General features: G+C 42.3%; 1 protein-coding gene across 10 annotated transcripts in view; it reads right to left on the reverse strand.

Moving 5' to 3' along the window:
* Nucleotides 1-18,522, reverse strand: part of LOC144533599 (unconventional myosin-VI-like) — a 164,637-nt gene that overhangs the window by 8,173 nt on the left and 137,942 nt on the right. For 2 of the 10 annotated variants that reach the window (XM_078275073.1, XM_078275070.1), the window contains 5 exons: nucleotides 18,306-18,341; nucleotides 16,606-16,644; nucleotides 14,366-14,469; nucleotides 6,766-6,900; nucleotides 2,872-2,898 (listed from right to left, as the gene is read on the reverse strand). In XM_078275073.1, the coding sequence (XP_078131199.1) occupies nucleotides 2,872-2,898; nucleotides 6,766-6,900; nucleotides 14,366-14,469; nucleotides 16,606-16,644; nucleotides 18,306-18,341 (341 nt within the window). The remainder of the gene's footprint in view (nucleotides 1-2,871; nucleotides 2,899-6,765; nucleotides 6,901-14,365; nucleotides 14,470-16,605; nucleotides 16,645-18,305; nucleotides 18,342-18,522) is intronic. The other 8 variants (XM_078275076.1, XM_078275072.1, XM_078275074.1 and 5 more) reach the window with 5 other exon arrangements.

The following is an 18,522-nucleotide window of genomic DNA, read 5'->3' on the forward strand; positions in this document are numbered from 1 at the left end:
AGCAGTGCCTCCTCCCAAACCAACGACTTTCAGAAATGGAAAAGAAAATCCCCCAAAACTTCACCAACAAAACAAATCAGCTGGTTTTGTTCAGAAAAAGCAACCAGAAATGCAGAAGTATTCTTCCCGAGAGGTGCTTGAACGCAGCTCCCTGCTGGAACCTCTCAGGCCCTTGATTACTGCTTGTCCTACTTCCTGGCTTTCAGAGTCTCTCTAGTGACTCTTTGAGGGATCGAGAGCTGCTTTCAGCTTTTTAACACTTGTGTTGTCTTCTCGTCCACCCTGCAACTTTTTGTTTTTCTGGGTCAAACTTTGAAATTAAATTAAAACTAATTTTTCAATGCTTTGGTCAACTTTATCAATGCTTTTTTGTAGTATTTTTTTGTCATTTTTTTTCAATTATTTTTTGGCCATTTTAGGCCTTTATTTGACAGGACAGCTGAAGACATGAAAGGGGGGAAAGAGGGGGAACAACATGCTGCAAAGGGCCGCAGGTCGGAGTCAAACCTGCGGCCGCTGCGTCGAGGAGTAAACCTCTATATATGGGTGCCCGCTCTACCAACTGAGCTATCTGAGCGCCCTAGTTTGTCACTTTTTTTGACATTTTTGTCGATTTTTTTTGCACTTTCTTTTCCAATATTTTTTAAACGTGATTTAAACGTTTCTTTTAATCACTTTTTAATTTTTTTTTGACATTTTTGTCACTTTTTTTTAAATGTTCTTTTATCCATTTCTTTTTCAAAAGCTATCAAATCAAATTAAACACCCAAATTCAATGAAGGTAGTGAACGGATCATTTCTGTTACTTGAAGAGTCATGGTCGTACGGAACCGTCCACGTTATTGTTTTGGACAATTTGGTTGAAAGAAAGCCAAATGTTCTGATAGAGAAACTTTTTGAAAACGGGTCTAATTTGAGCCGAGGACAACAGGAGGGTTAACCAAGTGCATAGGTTTTGTTTCAGAATTGGAGGGGACGCACATTATAACTGGGGGGGGTCTGGGCATCCTCCCCCAGAAAATGTTGTGAGTCAAACACTTTTTATGCAGCAATTTATGGTGCAAATGTCTTTATTTACCTCTTAAATGTCTACAGTCAAGGTGTCATTTATTTATTTAGTTAGTCTGCTTTCACTAGAGAGTTGAAGGAGACAAATATTCAATTTGATTACTGTCTTGCCAAAATAAAACCATAAAAAACAGCAGATTTAATCTAGGATTACAGCTTCCGCCTCCAGACAAACATCGGTCTGCGCTTGCTGCCGGTACCGAGACAGATCGGTAGTCAGCACCGGAAGCCTCGTGTGGCTGAATGGGCTGTTAGGGATTCTAAAATCTTCATTAAGTCTGGAGTGAATGGAGTGAAGCGTCTGCTCGCTCGCTGCTACTTCAACGACGACACCTTTTACAACATTTCTCTTCCAATCAGCAAGCGCGGCGGCCTTTTTTCCCTCCCTGTCATGCTCCTGTAAACGTGACATTATCACCCGCCGCCAAAACACAAGACAAACGGCCCTGAGAGCCTCCTGTCCTTTCTCTGAGATTTCTCCACGTGGGAGTGTTAATAACAGGTGCCTTAAGAGCTCTGCGGAATCACCTCAGCTCTCTTTTCCGTGCCTCAAAAATCACTCAAATAATCTCTTCCACACACATCTGTCTCAACAGGGGCGGCTGTTGCCTTGGAAACCCATCCCCTTTCCTCCTCCACCTCCAACGAAAGGGAAAGTTTTCCATCCAAGTGAGCAGCAAGGAAGAAAAGTCTCATTTTAAGCAGGATAGATAGAAACACACAAGAAGTTGGGTCCTATCCAGTTTAATGATAGCCAGACAGATTCTTCTGAGAGGATGGAGGAACAAAGGGCTACCATCAATCCAAGAATGGGTTTGTGAGATGGCGATAGTGGCAGCATTTGAAAAAAAAAAGTCATATGAACGGTTTGCCAGATTTAGTGTCTACACAAAAAAATGGGGGAAGTACCTGAGCTCTTCAGAGGGCTCCTAGGATGTCATGTACTGGGGATAGACCTATGCAATATGCTTACGTTGTTACCACATATACATATTATGTTTATTTGGTTTACAGTTTGTTGTTTATTTTGTTGTTATTTCATTGTATTACTGGGATTGGGAATTACTGGTTTAGGGAGGTACATGGAAAGATTGTTAAGTAGTACTTTAGAAAAATTATTGATTATAGAAATGATGATGTACTTAAAGCTATAGTGTGTAGTTTCTGTCTCCCCCATGAGGAATTCTAAGTAATGACAACTAAACTGTCGTCCACATGATACAAGCCTTCCGTGTTAAGATGGGTTTGATTGAAATAGCTTTTGATTTCAGTAAATATGACCTCCTAATGCTGCAAATTCAGCAAATGACCATTTTCAGTTCTTTACAACCTATAAAATGTTTTGAAACTCTGTTGTGCAGAATAATTTGGAACAGTGCATTTTGAGTTTTTTATTTTTGAAAAAAAATCCTGTTTTCATTGGGTGGTTTGTTCAATGAAATTCAACTTATACCCTAACGGTTGGTGACTTGAAAATGATATTATATTATATCATTTGCATCGACTATTTAGGAAAATCTGTGTAAAATATCATTTGCATAATAATTTGGAACAAAGTGTATACATTCAAACTCCATCCACATCTGTGAGTTTAGGAGGTGAATAAAGAAATTGGTGTTTTGTGTTTAAAATAAATAAATGTTGACCATAAAAAGTGAGCAGCAAATGAGGCGAACAGGGATCCCAGTTAGGAGCAGAACTGTACCATTGTTTGGGGGGGGGGGGGGGGTTAGGGTTAATGAGGAGAAGGAAGGGGGGTGCAGCTCTGCGGTTAGTAGCGTCTCACTCTGGAGGACCACTTACATGCTTCTGTCACAGGAGGTGCATGATCTGAAAGAAGACATGCCAGGTTACATGAAGAACGCAGTGATGCAACACAGCAGCAACAGTGGAACCGGTGACAGACGTGATCACATGACAGGAATCAGAGCAGACGGCAGAATGGAAACACAGAGAAACAGTCGATATACATGATGACATCAGCTTAACATGGCTGCTAACTTGGACTGCTACAACCCCCCCTATAATCAAAAGCTTTTTTTGGACAATTTTTCGATCTTACTAACAAAGGATCAAACAGACACACGGGACTCAAAACTATCTGAGACTGACAGATCCACACCTCAGATTAGGCATGGGCCAGTTACCAGTTTCAAGGTATACCACGGTTTTAAAACCACAAAAAAATACCATTCCTGCTGTATGAGCTGTCTTCAAGGACAGAGGGCCCCTATCTAGCACCCAGCGAAGTGTCTTTGCTAGTTTAAGACCGACCCAGTTGTCAGTTTCCCGTCCAGCGCCCACGTCGTTTAAATAGCAAATGCACCTGCGCCCATCTGTGCGCCCATGGGCGTGCTGGTCTTACAGGGAGGTGTGTTCAGGTGCATTCTGGGCGTGCTGGTCTTACAGGGAGGTGTGTTCAGGTGCATTCTGGGCGTGCTGGTCTTACAGGGAGGTGTGTTCAGGTGCATTCTGGGCGTGCTGGTCTTACAGGGAGGTGTGTTCAGGTGCATTCTGGGCGTGCTGGTCTTACAGGGAGGTGTGTTCAGGTGCATTCTGGGCGTGCTGGTCTTACAGGGAGGTGTGTTCAGGTGCATTCTGAGAGTATTGCTATCTTGAGGCAGCGGGACGTGAAAAACCTGGTCTAAAGTCAATAACGCAGCATTTCATTGTTATTTTAACAGAGCATTAGTAAAATGCTCCTAGGCTCGTGCACAGCGCGTGCACACTATGCTTGTTACACACACAGGGACGCACAGCAGCACACACACATGCAGAAGATTACAAATACAAATATTACGGTGCAAATCCTCCATCATAACAGCAATGCTCCAAGGTCCAAACGCGCCAGACTTTTAAAGGGAATGGGAGATGATCTCTGATTGGTTGATTGCATGTTACGCCCAAAACACACCTCTGATTAATGAAGACACTAAGGTCAACCCTTTAGAACCATGCGCCCGGCGCACCGACCCTTTTTTCCGCCATCAAACTAACAAAAGTGGATTTAGACACGCCCTAAACACACCTGCACCAGGCGCTTCACGCCGTGACCTCAGATCCTTAAAATAGGACCCTTAAAATGTTAAGAATTAAAAAACGAAATGCATTTTGTTCAATGGACATTGTGTTACCCAGACATTTCGGAATTTTAAAGCTGTAATTGCAATTATTAAATATTCTGTGATATAAGGTTATCATACCGTCAGAATCTTATACCGACCTCAGATGTTTACTGTTTTACAATTATCCCGTTAATAAACACTTGTGTGTTGGCGAGGCCGATCTCAGATGGAAGCGGAGGGATGAGAGTGGGCGTGTGGCTCGCCATCCAATCGGTAGTCTGAGCAGAGCACACAATAAGAGCTCCCTGTCGTCATGACAACTCGACGTGTGGCACAAGGAGGTGAGAGGCGAGAGACAGAGTCCACTTGTTCCACGTGTCTGAACAGCGTCTGGACGGACCATTCAGTTCCTTTAATATGCCATTTAAATGTGAAGGTTTTGTCCACATTTAAAGGGTAACTTTGTTTTGTTGTTCAACCTGGACCCTGTGTTTGTTTGTTATTGTGTCTAAGTGACTGATGGGAACAACCATATTTGAAATTGGTTCAGTATTATGCGAGAAACAAGCTGCAATGTAACGTCATCGGCCAATTACGCACCTTCACTTTCCGTCCACTAAAAGTTCTGTTTTTGCCGCTGACAGACTCAGATTATTATTCTAAGTGTCTGACAACATTATGGAAAGGATCCCTACAGAGATAGACCTTTTTATTACAGAGTAAGACATTTTTGTTTAACTTGAAACATTCCCGAAATCAGTATTGCCGAACTGACCAGATTACATTTAAGAAAACAATAATTTTATCATCGTAAAACACACTTTATTCAAAGTCTTAAGAAACAAAATTAAAATATCAAAAGCCGTCTTGGTTCATCTTTCCACTGTTCCAACAATCACCACTCTGGTTTGGTTGAAATAAACCCTTAATTCACCCATTTACATGTGAACATATGCTGGCTCTATACACGCTAAAAGTCCTGATTATTTACATGGAGTCTGGTGGGTTTGGTGATGACGTTTTTGAGGCTGTTTCATTTTTCAACAAAAAGGATCTTACGCTTTAAAAGGTCCCATGGCATGAAAATATCACTTTATGAGGGTTTTTAACATTAATGAGTTCCCCCAGCCTGCCTATGGTCCCCCAGTGGCTAGAAATGGTGATAGGTGTAAACCGAGCCCTGGGTATCCTGCTCTGCCTTTGAGAAAATGAAAGCTCAGATGGGCCGATCTGGAATCTTCTCTTTATGACGTCATAAGGAGAAAGGTTACCTCCCCTTTCAGAGAATTTGGCCCACCCATGAGAAAGAGAGAGACATCATGGCTTGAAAACAAGCGAAGCGTGGCAGTTGGTTAAGACACAGACACAGAAATGGCACATCCTAAGGAAAGCTCATTGTGGGACTGGCTCTAGTGGCTGTAATTCTGCACCAAGGCTGAATTTCGGGAAAGAGACTTCAGATACAGTATTAGGGGACCACTAAGGTCTATATAAAAGAGACTTCAGATACAGTATTAGGGGACCACTAAGGCCTATATAAAAGAGACTTCAGATACAGTATTAGGGGACCACTAAGGCCTATATAAAAGAGACTTCAGATACAGTATTAGGGGACCACTAAGGTCTATATAAAAGAGACTTCAGATACAGTATTAGGAGACCACTAAGGTCTATATAAAAGAGACTTCAGATACAGTATTAGGAGACCACTAAGGTCTATATAAAGAGACTTCAGATACAGTATTAGGGGACCACTAAGGTCTATATAAAAGCATCCAAAAAGCAGCATGTCATGGGACCTTTAACTAAAAGGTCTATCTCTGTAGGGATCCTTTCCATAATGTTGTCAGACACTTAGAATAATAATCTGAGTCTGTCAGCAGCAAAAACAGAACTTTTAGTGGAAGCTCACTGACGTTGAACATTTGTCCTGTAGGGTTATATTACAACCCGGTTCACGACTACCGGTTACAGCGTTCTCGCTCACTAGACCAATTTCAAAGATTTGTGTTCACATCAGTCACTTAGACATCCATGCATGGGGAAACTGTACTATGAAACATCAACCTGGAACACAATGTGTGACATAACATGAGGGGCCAGATGTATAAATGCATATTCCCCCACACATTTACTGGTATTTATAAAACGTGCAGCTCTTGTTTGTACACACCTCAGAAATAAAAAAATAATAAAAATAATATGAAAAACAACATGAGAAACATTGTAGATTTAGGTTCATTTAACTGAGCATTTTTAAATTATTTTAAATCAACACGATCTCCGATTGCAGGATTTTTCGAGACATTCGCAATTCCAAGATTTTTGAGCAGAATTTCAGAACTGAGAAAGAAAGTCTTTAATGAACAAGTGTAACCCCCCCCCACACCCCGACTTACTCAGAATCTTAATGAGAAAATGTTCTCAAAAAGCTTCTCAATAGGATCAGTGGAGGACAATTTGTACCGTAAATGCAGCTTGAACAGCATCTCACAGCAGACAAATATCAAATAAAGATGTTTTAAAAATATGAAAATAAAACCTTTTGGTTCTCAATTTCCTGAACAGAAAAGAACACACTCATCCTTATTTAAACATCCAAGCAGCGCAGTAATGTGTCGTGTTGTCGTACCGTAGTCGGTGACAGATTTCGGCGCTCGCTGCGGCTCCGTCTCCGTGTTCCTCTTCTTGTTCTTTGACTTCCAGGTGTGGTAAACTTTGAGCCGGCGGTGGAACTCCTCTCTGCAGGCGGCCAGCAGCTCGATGTCTGCAGGAGACGGATTCAGAAAACCAGTGAGAACAAATACGGAAAACTATTACTAAGTGAATGTCAGAACTGTACTTTTTTCCCCTGGGCAAAGCGACCTTTGAGAAAACAGAATTTCCTTCCAGGAAGCTTGCGTTTGTACCAGCTTGGAACCGCAGAAACAACTACTCTATCCCTGACTTTTAGCTTTCTATTTTCACTTCAAGTTCTGTTACTTTCACTTTCACCTGCAAAACTTGGGCTGGGTTTCATTAGTAGTTCCACTTCCCCTCAACCTTTGTTCACTTCAGTTTTTTCTTCGCTTATGATGGCGGTGGTGGGAATCCCCCCCAAGGATAGGGCATGTTAACAACCACTAATGAAATGCAGCGTTAGTGTTGTTAAATGCTAAAACTGACTCAGGTTGGTGGCAAACATGGCTTTGTGCTACTGAGGAGGTTCTGGCTAGTCCACACAGCATTCTGGGATGGGGGGGAAAACTTGCTCTGGTTTATTGGCATTTCTTTAAACCAATCACAATCGTCTTGGGCGGTGCTAAGCTCTGGACGGAGCCACGGTGCCTCTGCAAAATAGTCTCAGGAAGGAACTTGTTTTGGTGGAACATGTGGACGTTCAAAAGTAGTTTTAGTCGTGCAACAGAAAACTCAGATTGGACAGATAGTCTAGCTAGCTGTCTGGATTTACCCTGCAGAGATCTGAGGAGCAGTTAACCATAGTCCTCACAAATCAGCCGGAGGTTAGAACGCCAACACAAAGACAGAGGAAGGGGGCGGACATCTGGCCAAAAATGAGGGACATTTCCGTGTTGGTACCTGAACAATTCCGGAAATGAAACGTCGTCGACTATTGTGAAAGTTATGTTGAATTTCCACTGCATGGTACGGCTCCGCTGGACTCGTTATTTTTGTAATTTTTAACACTTTACTTGAAGGTATCTACATAAGAGTGACATGACACTGTCATGACACATGAACTCTAACCCTAGCTCTAACTTTGTCATAAACGTTTGTAACTTGTTTATGTTTATGACATGTTCATAACAGTGTCATGTCACTCTTATGTAGATGCCTTCAAGTAAAGTGTAACCACTACCAACCAATTTTGTATTAGCAAAAGTTTTGGATAGTAGCTGGTACTTTTATTTGTACCACCTCTGTCGAGAATCCAAACCAGCTGAGCCGAGAAGGTGGAGTTAAAACATCACGACACGAGACCGCCTGCACACCTGGCGTTTTTAAATAGCCAAGCTAGCGTCAATAGCAACCACAATAGTAGCTTGCAAAACTGCGCCGTACACTTGACAGAGTGCAGACGGTCCTCTGTTTGGTTGCCAGTGAAAGGATCCAGCGAGTGTCACGTTGAAGATGATGTTAGGGCAGTGTCACGCGGCGTAATTATGGCAATCCACTGAGAATCCCGCCTACACTGAGGAGGAACTATCCGCAGTGGAAAAGGAAATACAGAAAACTACTGGTACCAAAAAAACGCAGTCAAATCGAGCCTAAATGTGCAGTGGAAATGAGGCATATATCTACTAAATATCAGCCTAACACCAATTTGTTTATCTACCTCCTAAACTCAAAAATGTGGATAGATTTCTATGTATTTTTTAAGTACATCATCATTTCTATAATTAATCATTTTCTAAATTAGCTGAGCTACTTAACAATCTTCCCATGTACCCCTGTTTTTGGAATGACTGCTCTAAAATAACTTTGTATGCTGCACCAATAAGATTTCCCTTGACTGGAATTAACCACGACTTCATGGTGGTGTTAATATTAAACCTGTTAAACCTCCAACTATTATTACCTTCAGATATATTGACTTTTGTTCATTTTCTCTCCAAACTGCCTCACCGTTCATTAATATCCTTACAAATTAATCAATACAGTGTGTGTGAATGTGCACTCACACGTACATGGACAGACTAAGAAAAGATGTTTTAAACACCTCGCAGACAAAAACATTTCATCATACATTTTTAAAAGGGTATACAAACAAACCTTCAATTTACTCAATTCATCCGAAGGGCAAGGGCTAACAGTGTGCTATGAGACGCTTGATGCACGCTAAGTGCTGAAGTAACCTGAACAAAAATACTTTGCAGAGCTGAACTCCCGGCAGAATGAATCAGAATGTAGCAGGTGTCAACAACCCCTCGTCTGTCGCTCCGTTATGTTTTATTCTGCAGATGATCATGAGCAGCGGCCATGACCGCATCAGTATTCAGTCTGGTCCTCTGTCTGGGTGGTGAGCTGAGTGGCCTGTTAACAACCAACACCGTCACTGCTGTTTGTCCATGTGCGGCCGCCCTGCAGGCTTTTGCTCCTGCACACATTCCGTTTCTGGGACGCTGCCCTCCTCGTCCTTCGCGCTTCCTGCTGCGTGAGATAAGGACCGCTGAGCTCTCGGTTTAAACTCAACATTATGAGAGGATAACAGAAGAAAGGTGGTAGATATTCTCCCCTGGCTCTTTGCTTTTCCCCTATACTGAATCATATTCAGCCCGAGGAGGGAGAATTATTTGGACATCCACCATCATATCAGTGTGCTGTCATTTTAACCTTTGACCTCTTTTTGTTGTTTGAATGCTGCCGCGTGAACAAACAATCTGTTGTTCTTTGTTTCCATCTTTTACTTACCACGCTGCAAAAATACAATGTTACTCAAAGCAACAGACCTTTTTCACGGCAGACATGTTGACATATCAAAGTAGGAAAAGCACAGGTGTATTCAAAACCATTACTGATGGCTGCATTCCATTTAGGAGAGGTCCTGGTATTGTTCATGCTGACTCACTGACATAGCTCACTGGGACACTTGATGGAATTGAGCCATCGTTAAGGTTATCGATTCCAGCTGTGTTTTTCCTACTATGACAAGTCCAAATGTCTGCTGTGAAAAAGGTCCATAGTTTGACGTTTTGACGTCGTACGACGAATATGAAGCTACAGTACTGGCAGCTAGTTAGCTTAGCATAACAGGGTTTCTTCAGCATAGAGGGATTTTTGGCACCCCCCTCAAAGAGGTTTTAGCCAGCGCCAAATGAAAATCACGAGCGCCTAAATGTCTATGACTTCCAGGAGTTAACTCCCCTCCCCTCTCTACGATATATGGCATCAGTAATGAATTTAGACTGTTTCATAACCGTTTGAAAACTCCTTGTAGTCGTGGTGAATAGTTGTCCACTTCCGTGTTTTGGTGCTTAATATGTGTTCCCCCAATGGCCCGTTCTGAGCCAGGAAAAACCCTGCATAAAGACTGGAAACAGTGGAAAACAACTCTGTCCAAAGTTACCAAATGGTGTGTATTTCACACCGAACACGAAGCTAATTTTTCGTGCATCGTAACTAGCATAGACTGTATGGTAATCACATACAAAGTCAACTCAAAGACACAAATTACACGTATTCTTCCAAGAACTTTGTGTGACCCTGTGTCCCGAAAGCCTTTCATTGTTAAAGAACAGCGCTCTCTTCCTGTTCCATCTACCGATGCCAATCCAATTCTGACTTTTCTCCTCAACGAGAGGTCACATTACACATCTTTCTTTTTTTTGTCACAACAATCCTGACGTTTTAAAATCAAAGTGGTAATTACTTAGCAATACTAGCCCCGTATCTATATAAAAGATCATCTAAATGTCAGTGTGAAGGCTGAGTAGCTAGCAGCAGTCTGATTTTTTTCATACACCGGGTACGGCTGTGGTATCATCATGATGAGTTTTTGTAAAATGAGTCTCTCTCTGTTCTGCTCGACCAGCGATTCACTCCCACATGAGAGAAGTGGCCATAAAATGAGGCAGAGTTCACAGAAATAACGAGTAAGTGGTGTGGAAAGTGAAGCTGTGGCAGATATTTCTGTCAAAGCTGACCATTTGGTGGGAATGAGGCTAAAACACTTGTGATGTATCAATTATGAGAGCCTTGCAGTGTGAGGATAAGAACATAGTTTGTCCGAACAGCGGCACTAAATGAAAAGTTAAGGGGTCATTAAACATCAAACCGGTTCATCCTCTTTGGAGCTGGAATGTGATCAACCAGTTCAATGGCTGTCTGTCTTGATATCTTGATGTACAAAATTGACATTTTCACCTGAGGACACAGGTTTAAGTGCCCAACATAAAACATGCTCAAACCTTTTAGGGATCATCCCCTGAAGATCAAGAATATATATAGCAAATTTTAAGGAGGACTGGTCATTTGTTTTTCAAGATACCACGTCATGGACCAAAGCAGTTTTCAAGTTTTGACCTGATCGAGGCGCTGCTGGAGAAGTCATTCAAATGTAGGGCTGGGTACCGAATTCAATAGGCACCGACCAAATTACCTCTAAAGTATCGAAAAATGCCTAAGGAGTAAATCTCATCAGCGTCAGTGAGCCAATAAGCACGCAGCATGCTTCTACCAAGATCTAATAATGTCTGTGATTGGCTGTCTAACGTTACACAGAGACGGGGTTCACACAGTAGGAGCTGAATCATAAATACAAATGTTTGTGCGATAATGTGTAATGTTGTAATTTCTTTCTTTTGTTAAAATGGATATTACAAAATTGGTATAAAAAAAAAGTATCATTCAGGTACTCAAAGTCACGGTGTTGGTATTGACATTTTTTGAACGATACCCAGCCCTTTTTTAAATGAAACCAGTTCATCCTCTGAGGAGCATGAATGTAATATGTTTCATAGCAATCTTCCTGTTATAATAGCAGATATCTTGTGTACAAAGATGACATTTTTACCTGAGGAAAGTTCATGTCAAGAAAATCTAAATGGTTCATCCTTTGGGGAGCATGATTGGCTCAGTAGAAGTATTTACTAGATTTAGATGTCATATTTACAATTGATCGTTTTGGCCTAATGTTAATGGAAAGACATTTAGATTCATCCTCTGAGGATTAAGAATATCCATCACAAGATTTTCATAAAACATTTTTTTAATGCACAATGTAATTAATAAAGTTGCTGTTGGATATATCATAGGGTCAATGAAATGAAGCTGGTTCATCCTCTGGGGAGCAATAATGTGCTCCACAATTTTCATTTGCGAATAAGATAATTAGAGCTTCAAAGATAAATCGATTACTTATCTAACTATTAAATTAACCGCCAACTATTTTAATAATCGATTCATCGATTTGAGTCAGTTGTAAGGGTATGTGATGATGTGGGGGTATGGTGAAGGGGATGTGATGATGTGGGGGTATGGTGAAGGGGATGTGATGATGTGGGGGTATGGTGAAGGGGATGTGATGATGTGGGGGTATGGTGAAGGGGATGTGATGATGTGGGGGTATGGTGAAGGGTATGTGATGATGTGGGGGTATGGTGAAGGGGATGTGATGATGTGGGGGTATGGTGAAGGGTATGTGATGATGTGGGGGCCAAGGGAACTTTATCAGGATGCATAGTATCCTGGATCCATGAAATAACTGGCCTTTCAAAATAAAAGTCTGCCTGCCTCTATGGGAGGTTAACATAGGGGTGTCTATACTTATGCCCCCTGTATTTTAAGGAAGAACATTTATTTCTTTACGATACATTATTCAGTCACAAAGAAAATTGGTGTCCTTAAAGGTCGGATTTTTCCTATTTTTTTAATTAAGGCATTAAGATCAATTTCCAAAAGATGATTTTTTTATTCCTCTTTTTAGTCAACTTTAGCATGGGTTCATAAACTTAGGAGCACCACTGGATTTATACAAAATACGGACTGCACAGAAAAAAAAATCTGTAGATGAATAACAAGAGGACTTGGCAGGCAGGCCCCCCGATTACCTCATCAGGGATTACATTTCCAGCGGAGTGGAATCTTCAGTGATCCTGGGAGGAGCGGCTTTAAACTGTGAGTATTAACAAAAATCATCTGGTTGTAAAGCTCCCCTCGGGCAGTTCTTTTTATAACACAGGGGGTTAAAGGCCCGTGACTAGGGGACATCTAGGGTGTTAATCAAAGCCTCTCGCCTCGCCTCCAGGTTCCCTGACCCGGGCGAGGGCCCTGTAATACGGGTGTGTGTGTGTCTCTCTAATAAACTAAAAAACAGGGAAGTATCTGAAATAACTCCTTTTTAATATAGACCAAAACATCCGCTCCGCTGACAGTGACTGGTGTTACTGTACGGCAGAAGAGGGCATAGTAGACGCGAGGGTTATCGAGGGGAAGGTATAAAGGGAGATGGCTTTTAAAAGAAAAAGTGATACGAAGCCTCGGTAACTGTCACAATGCTCATCAAGTTGAAAAACATCTCTGATGTCAGCTTGTTAAATGTGACTATTGTTCTAGATTCTTCTCTCCTCTGTGACAGTAAAATGAATATCTTTGAGTTGTGGATAAAACAAGACATTTGAGGACGTCATCTTGGGCTTTGGGAAACACTGATCCACATTTTTCACCATTTTCTGACATTTAGAGACCATACAGCTAATCCATTAATCGAGAATGAAAATAATCATAATTTGCGGCCCTAAAGATATTAAATATTAAGCGTGCAAAGGTTACATTTTGACCTAAGGCTGGGGCCACAGGAAAGGTCAGAGGGTTACCAAACGTGTTCGGACTTATCCTCTGGAGATCATGAATACTCATTAGAAATTGAACAGAAATATGACTATTACTTTGAGATAGTTTGTCCCGGAATTAAGTATTTGTCATTTGTGAATTTTGTCTTGAAAGTGGTAGTAGAGCAAAGGTTAGGATGTCCGTAAAGTTATTTGAAATCTTCATCTGGGGACCATGAAAATCAATGTCAGATTTCATGCCAATATGGCAAATATAGCTCTGGACCACAGTGTTAAAACAGACTTACAGTATGTTCAAGCCTAGTTCTAGTGCGACAACAACTGAACAGGAGTGTAAAATGTTTTTGTTTTTTTGACGTACTGTACATTCTGTTTTCCAATGCCTATTTACGACCGATACCAGCAACATCCCGCTGGCGTGCACCAAATGTGTTTAGCAGGAATATAGTCTATATCCACAACGTTCCACTTCAGGGATTGCTCTGACGCCGCCGGAAATTCCGCCGAAAGTCACTCTTTTTGTGTTGGCGTTCTAACCTCTGGTGGATTTGTGAGGACTATGGTTAACTGCTCCTCAGATCTCTGCAGGGTAAATCCAGACAGCTAGCTAGACTATCTGTCCAATCTGAGTTATCTGTTGCACGACTAAAACAACTTTTAAACGTCCACATGTTCCACCAAAACAAGTTCCTTCCCGAGGCTATTTTGCAGAGGCACCGTGGCTCCGTCCGGAGCTTAGCACCACCCAAGACGATTGTGATTGGTTTAAAGAAATGCCAATAAACCAGAGCATGTTTTTCTCCCATCCCAGAATGCTGTTTGGACAGCGCTGCAGTGGAGGACGGTCTGGCTGTGCGAGACTAGCAGGAATATGACTGCAGCGTGTCAACGTGTCGATTCGACTCGTATTGCTGTGGTGACAAACCAAACCGTGACACTCACCACATGAGGTATTGATGGCGTCCCGCAGCTCAGCGTACTTCCACTTGCTCAGCTCGTACTTCTTGGCGCCGGCAGCGGCCTTGGACGCCTGAACCTGTGGACCTCTAATATGGGAAACAAGATAAAAAATAGGGGACGCGGGGAGTCAGCAACAAAGAGCCACGAGCAAGGTGTTGTGGGAAAACCGGCAGCAGGGAACAGGGAAATTTGCTTCATTCTGAACTTTTGTCAAAAAGGATTTACAAGTAATGTGTTAACTTATAAAGAAGATGGGTGGAGCTTACAGAGAGTCAGATGGAATACAACAAATAACTGGAGATAAAGTTCCCAAAATTTGGTGTCAATAGATACAAAAAATGTGGGAGGAGATAGGTTTAAGAAGTTTTGCAGTTTTTGCAAAAAGTAGAGTGATGGGCTTCAAAATTGCTACAGTCTGACGTAAGTTGTGACGTTGTAGCATGTACGGTGATTTGTTTAGAATTTTAGATGGCTGTTGTAGCATCACCATCAGGACAATTAGCATACAAATTGCACTGATTTAGTACGGCATAGTACTGGACTTGTGTGTAAAGTTTGGTGAGTTTTCATGCATGGGAACATGGACCCCAATAGAGACGTTATTATACATTTTCCATGTTTTACTCCATTTTCTGACCACATGACATCTGTTGAGTGTTGTTAAAGGCTAAAAGGTGGTTTAGAAAGTACCTGAATCGCCTTTTACAGTAAACTCCACCCACCTGAAAGTCACCAAAGTAACAAGAATTACAGATTCAACACAACACATGTAAGTAACAGTGGTTTGTTGCAGCTGCAGGATCATTGCAGAAGGAGAAAGCGAGGAGAAACAGGGTCAGATTAGCAGCATTGCAGTCAAAAGGGAAAGAGAAAAATATGTCTACAAAAGAACTACAGAGGGTCTGAGATTGTTAAAGTGCATGCTGTTTCAGTCGCCAGGAGTCAAAGGGCGCCTCTGGTTTGACGGCGATGAGTGGCAGCTCACTCTTGTAAATTATAAATGACCGTTGGACCGCTTTAAAGCGTACAGCTCGTCTCCAGCTGTGGGCTTTTGCTGTTGGCATGCTGACAGGCCTGATTAATCCGTGACCGGGATTTGCCCTTTTTAGAACACCGGGAAGTTGGAGGCCGGGCCCTGCTGGCTCTCTAATCCTATTGGGTTGCTCTGCATCTCACGCTTGGCAGGGAGAAGCTGTCCTCGGGCCTGAGGTGGCTGTACCGTGTTCCCAACAGGCACACGTTGGCTTATGGCAGCGAGCTAAGTCACTTTCTGGCGCTGCTTCCTGACGCTGAGTGTTTGAGGCGTAGTGAGAGGCGGCCTGAACCAATTAGCCGCAGTAATCTGATGAGAAAGTGCACCGTCACTCGCAGAGGTGCTGCAGCGGCCGCCCACCAAGAGTCTGGTTCTGTCCGAGGTTTCTGCCTGTTTAAAGGAAGTTTTTCCTCGCCACTGTCACACCAAATGCGTGCAATTGCTCTTGGGGGGGGGGGGGTGAGGAATTGTTGGGTCCCTGTAAATGATAGTGTGTTCTAGACCTACTCTATCTGTAAAGTGTCCTGAGATAACTTCTGTTGTGAATTGACACTACAAAATAAAAGCGTTCGATATTTCCTGAAGTTTGCCTCACCGCGGTCACGCTTTGGGTTCTGCTTTCGCGGACTCCACGGGGTCGTCGGGGCCGACTTGCGGCGGGGATGCTTGGACCCCGTCATAACTGCTTGCAGTTCTGGTTTTGCTTATTTTTGCTTTTTCTTAAAGTGAAGTACTTTGTGTCTTTGTTTTTTTGTTTGACATAAAAACTACTCATTCGTTCATGAAAACGTTGGAGTTGCAGACTTGAAACCAGGCGTTTTTGTTTTGTTTGTTTTTTTAAACCCAGGAGCAGCTAAAGTATCTGCCCATCACCCTGCAGAGTCAGCAGGGCTGAGGGCCGGCCGCTGTACGGAGAGGTAGAACAAGAGAAAAGGGTTCAAAATGAACAAGAAGAAATAATAACCTGCTGCCCTGGATCTTAGACTCTGAGGGGAATTCTGAGGGAATTAACTCAAAATGGTTGAATTGCATTTGGATTAGCAACAAATCAACTGAACTCTCCAAGAGGATTTCTGCATCATTTATTCGTCTTCTGATCAAAAAGCTTTGTGGTAAAGTGAAGCGGTAGATTGTGTGGAGATTTTCACTGAGGACGGAGATTCAGTTTGTATGAATGGTTTCTACCCACCTAGACAGAAGTTCAGTCATTTCCTTCGCCATTTCTTCCCTAAAAAGCATGACGGCCCAAGTTTAAAAAAAGTTAGTATATTGTTGGATGTGGTGTTTTTTTTTTTTTTTGGCATACAAATCCAGTGGTGCTCGTACGTTTATGAACCCATGCTAAAGTTGACTAAAAAGAGGAACAAAAAAGAATATCAAAAATCCAATCTTTAAGGACACCAATTTTCTCTGTGAATGAATAATAAATCATAAATAATTTCATGGATCCAGGATACTATGCATCCTGATAAAGTTTCCTTGGCCTTTGGAATTAAAATAGCCCCACATCATCTCACACCCTTCACCATACCCCCACATCATCACATCCCCTTCACCATACCCCCACATCATCACATACCCTTCACCATACCCCCACATCATCACATACCCTTCACCATACCCCCACATCATCACATACCCTTCACCATACCCCCACATCATCTCACACCCTTCACCATACCCCCACATCATCACATCCCCTTCACCATATCTAGAGATTGGCATGGTTGTATTTCAGTTAGCCTAATAGCTGGTTTGATTTGCATTGAGAGATGATTTTATGGAAAGTACCCCATGCCAATCTCTAGGTATGGTGAAGGGTATGAGATGATGGGGGGGTATGGTGAAGGGGATGTGATGATGTGGGGGGTATGGTGAAGGGGATGTGATGATGTGGGGGGTATGGTGAAGGGTATGTGATGATGTGGGGGGTATGGTGAAGGGTATGAGATGATGTGGGGGTATGGTGAAGGGTATGTGATGATGTGGGGGTATGGTGAAGGGTATGTGATGATGTGGGGACCAAGGGAACTTTATCAGGATTTAAAGGTTGGATTTGTCCTCATTTTTTTTAATTAAGGCATTAAGATCAATTTCCAAAAGATGATTTTTTATTCCTCTTTTTAGTCAACTTTAGCATGGGTTCATAAACTTAGGAGCACCAGTGGATTTATACAAAATACGGACTGCACAGAAAAAAAATCTGTAGATGAATAACAAGAGGAACAAATCCATATCATATCCATGTTGGATTCTTCAGTCTGTGAAGTTCTTTAGTCTTTTACTGTACATCATAAAATATCTAGTACTAGTTGAAAGCCAACTGGATTTAAAGTTTTGTTCCTGAGGATGCTTTGCTGCTTGCCTCATATTGTCTTTAACTTTTTATATTCTTAGACAGTTTGTAAGGGAAGAAATATCATAAATACTGCAGCGGTATTTGTAACGAGCCCTGCGATGGAAAGAAAAACCATCTGGTGTTTTTGAAGTGCTTCGATGCACATCCTCAAAGTGTGGAACAGTGTAATGTCGCCACGACTACAGCTCAATCAGGACATAAAGCATCAATTTCAACTTTCAGAGGGACTCTGTATGTTGGTCGCTTCAGGGTAAGAGCAGAGAGAGAGGTCTGAGGGAGGAGGCTGCCGCTCGACGCTCTGCCATGAAAAAGTGAAGCCGAACGCCGCAGCCGACAGACGCACAGAGTGCTTTAACATCCCAGGATGCAGCGTTGAACTATGTTTGACCTCCCGAGCAACAAAGATGGTGGAAATCACTACAGAGGAGTGCATCGGACGTATTCAGCCTCTCTGAATATACCTTAGTAAAAACGACAACATGTCTACGTGTAGCAGGTGTTTGGTGTGTTGGTATTGGGAGGAAACCTACATGGTCAAGCTCTTGAGCACTGTGGTTCCCGCCGTGCTGCAAACAGAAGATTATAGGATTATAAGACGGAGCGCCACTGGACAATGTCACAAAACCAATCAAGAGAAGGGGAAGGAGATTCCTTTTTTTTTTTTTTCCTGAGTCTAAACCAAGAAATGATTCTTCTTCTGACTCTGAGTACAGTACACGGCCCGAGTTTATCAAACAGCTGGAGGGG

Source organism: Sander vitreus, chromosome 18, assembly GCF_031162955.1.
Source record: "Sander vitreus isolate 19-12246 chromosome 18, sanVit1, whole genome shotgun sequence".
In the NCBI taxonomy this organism is placed as follows: Eukaryota; Metazoa; Chordata; class Actinopteri; order Perciformes; family Percidae; genus Sander; species Sander vitreus.